Genomic DNA, 4083 nt, shown 5'->3' with positions numbered 1-4083 from the left:
TTTTTTTTTTTTAGTTACAAAAAAATCTACCCATTTTTTTACACTTTATAATTGACGACATATATATATATATATATATATAATATGACAATATGTATTTATATGCTGCCACTTATATATATATATATATATATATATATATAATTATATGTATAGTACCTGATTTTCTTTATTTATTTTTGAGATGATGGAAATTTCGAGTGGAAGTGATTATAGCGATATTGCTAACGAGATAATGCAAAGATATGAAACGAAAAAAAAGAAAGAAGAAGAAAAAAAAAATATTGAGGTCAAGAATTATGATGATACCCTTTACCGTAAGAAAATTGTTAATTCGAACGAATGTAATAATAAAAATGTAATTAATAATTTTAATGATGATAGTAGTTATGATTCACTTGTTGATGATTTTTATAATAAAACTATAAATCAAAATGAGAATAAAAATGATGAAGAAATAATTAATGTAAATAATTTTTATTTGAGTGATAATGAAAAGAAAGAAGAGAATACAAACATAATTAATGATAAAATGAAATCGAATAATTATATAAAAAAGAAAAAAGAACAAATTATTAAAAAAAAAGTTATACAAAGAAATAATGAAATATTCAAAAGAAATTATAATAGACCTTTAATGCCATTATTAATAAAAAAAAAAAAAAAGAATTTTATCTCTCATAAAAATAGAAAAGACATACATCAAAAAAATAATAAAATAAACATGAAACAAATATACCATTTAAATGAATGGGATAGTAATCAAAATGATTTGGCAAAATATAAATTATCTAAAGAAGAACTTGAACAAAAAAAAAATAATTTAAAATCAAAAAATATAGATAAGGTAAAAATAGAATATCAACAAAAATTACAAAAAATGAGAGAAAACCAAAAAGTCGGAAACAAGAATATTACCATGTCTCTAAAATGCAAACAAGAAAAAGATGAAGGAAATCATAATAAAGAATTATCCAATTCGCTCTGTTCAAATAAATCACATAATAAAAATGTAACTATCTTAAGTGAAGAAAAAAACAAAAATAAAATAAATAATAATAATAATAATAATAATAATAATAAAAATAAAAATAATATTTTAAGAAAAGATAAAAAATTAAAACAGGATGAAACATATCAAACTCTGAAAAGGGTTGAAAATACAAATACATGTGAAATGAAAGAAAACTTCATGAAAGATGCTATTAATAATAATAAATGTTGTGATAATACATATTGTTACAGTGATCATACAAACAATAGTAATAATCATTATCATTTAAATGAATACATTGAACAAAATAATATTAATAAGTCCAATACAAGAAGTACAAATAACAAAGTGAAAAATTATTATAATAATAGAAAAACGACAAATCCAAAAAATGAAAAAACTCCACATTATTATAGAAACAAAATTAATACTTTTAAAAATTTTAATAAATCATGTGATGATAACATTTCGAATCATACATATAAAGATACCTTGGATGTACATGGTAATAATTTGGATGTACATGGTAATAATTTGGATATACATGGTAATAATTTGGATGTACATGGTAATAATTTGGATGTACATGGTAATAATTTGGATGTACATGGTAATAATTTGGATATTCATGGTAATAATTTAGATATACATGGCAATAATTTGCACGTTTATGATAGTAATAATAGTTCGTCCTATGTAACAAAAAAGAAATTATTTCATACTTATAAAAATGTATCATCATATAAAAAAAAAAAAAATACATATATAAAAGAATTATATAAACGCTCAGGAGATTACGATAATTTCTCCATTCATACAGATGATACATCTTATAGTGATGATCACATATTAGATAATTTTACAAATACATTGAAAAATTACAATGAAAATTTATATATTGATATAGAAAATATAAATGTAAAAATGGATACAGAACTATTTGAAAAGAATATAAAAAAATTCCAAGCTAAAAAATATTATCCAAATATTGATTTTAAAATGTTAGATGAATTTTTATCATCATCTAATAATAACTCAGTCCAATCATCTGTAATATCAGATGATGAATATGTATTAGATTCTGATTATTCCGAGCAAATAAAGAAAATATCTATGCATGTAAATTATGATGACTGTAACGAAGATGATAATATTATAAGATTTAAGAAAAGTAAATTGGAAACGTTTAATTATATAAAAAATATTATGCATCAGTTGAAACATATGAACATAGAAGACAAAAGTAACAGCGAAAAAAGAAATGATGATAATATTAACAATAATAATGGTGATAATTTGAAACATATTAATATTGATTATTTTATAAAACAAAACGTTAAGAATAACTTTAATGACAATATAATGATGCAGAAAGATAATAATTTTGATAAAGACGCAATTTTTAATAACCAGACAAATGAAGTTATTAATTTAATAGAAAAAGATGATAGTTATTATAATTCTAAGCTTGAAAAAATAAAATATAATGATGAACATCTTATAAATGATCAAATGAAAATAACGACAAAACCGTATCCTTTAATGGAATATTTGTTTAAAGAAAATGATGACAAATATAATGAAATGGATAATCATATTAATGATATAGATGATGATGATAATAATAATAATAATAATAAGAAGAAGAAGAAGAAGAAGATATATTTTTCTGATGATGATAATATAAATAATTTATGTGATGAAAATATTTTTCGTAAATATCATATAAAATCAAATATGAATAATAATCAAAACATATTAAATGTGAGCAATTCATATAACCAAAATAAAGTTTCTAATATTTCAAAAAGATACAGTATAGAGAAAAATACAAACACTATGAAAAATCAGTTAGACAACATGTCATATATATCTTCTTTTAATAATATAAAGAATGAGGATATTCTTAATGTACATAATGATCAGTTATTATCTTTTGATACAATCAAATTAAATAATTCCAGAAAGAATTATCATGAAAATAATTTAATAAATATAAAAAACTGTGATTCTATTTCTAGAGACATATTAAACAATGAAGAAAATGAAATAATATCAGACAAATATTCTGATAAGTTAATGACTTATAAAAATTATGATTCGCAAAATGAACACTTGAAAGAAGAAAAATATAATAAAAATCAAAAAACGAAAACAAAATTAAATACAATAAATAAAACAAAAGAATTAAATTTATATACATTAAAAACACATCATGATGATCAACAAATAAACAATCTTAGGAAAGATACACCAACTGATGCTAATACTAATGCAAATATTTCCATGAATATAGAAAATGTTTCAAAAACAAACAAAGAAACATATATAAAAAAAAATATTCATATGATTCATAAAAGTAATAATAATATTCCTAATGTTACTCCTATTATAACCAATCCAACAAACAGTAAAATGAATAATATTGTGAAAAAAAAAAAAAGCACACAACAAATCACCACTTTACAAACAAAAAAAACTAACAAAAATACTGTTCTCAAAATTAAAGGTGGAGAAGAAAAACAAAAGAAGATCATACAAACAAAAAATATCACAAGTAAAGTACTAAATAAAAATATTGAAAAAAAAGGAGAAACAGTATTAGTACCTAGTAAGAAAAAGGAAAAACTTATGAACAATTCAGAAAAAACAAATAAAGAAGAAAATTGTTCAAACAAGGAAAATAGATTAATTAATCAAAAAATTATGAATACATCTATCAATTTTGATGATACGCAAAATTTAAGTGATGAGGATAAATTTATTTTCGATTCTTATTTGAATGAAGAAAATACAAAAAAGGAAAGTTTACAGGAAATTATAAGCAACCAGGTTCGTCAATTTGAGCAAATTTTTTTATGAAAATGGAATTAAACGGAAATCACACTACATAAATGGGTTAACAAATAAATAAATAAATAAATAAATAAATATATATATATATATATATATATATTTTTTTTAATACACTTATTGATTTATGTGTGTGCACATTTTTATCCTGTCAACACTTTTCTGTCATTTTTTTTTTTTTTTTTTTTTTTTTTTTTTTTTTTTTTTTTTTTTTTTTTTTTTTTTTTTTTTTTTAT

General features: G+C 20.2%; 1 protein-coding gene across 1 annotated transcript; it reads left to right on the top strand.

The window, feature by feature from the left end:
- Positions 1 to 184: 184 nt before the first annotated feature.
- PRSY57_0924800 (hypothetical protein) lies at positions 185 to 3856 on the top strand (the record flags this gene model as incomplete). The annotated part of the gene is made up of 1 exon (XM_012907487.2): positions 185 to 3856. The coding sequence occupies one exon, from the start codon at positions 185 to 187 to the stop codon at positions 3854 to 3856; it is 3672 nt and encodes a 1223-aa protein (XP_012762941.2).
- Between the last annotated feature and the right edge of the window lie 227 nt (positions 3857 to 4083).

Source organism: Plasmodium reichenowi, chromosome 9 (genome assembly GCF_001601855.1).
Source record: "Plasmodium reichenowi strain SY57 chromosome 9, whole genome shotgun sequence".
Classification (NCBI taxonomy): Eukaryota; Apicomplexa; class Aconoidasida; order Haemosporida; family Plasmodiidae; genus Plasmodium; species Plasmodium reichenowi.
This window is presented reverse-complemented; position numbering and strand designations above follow the sequence as displayed.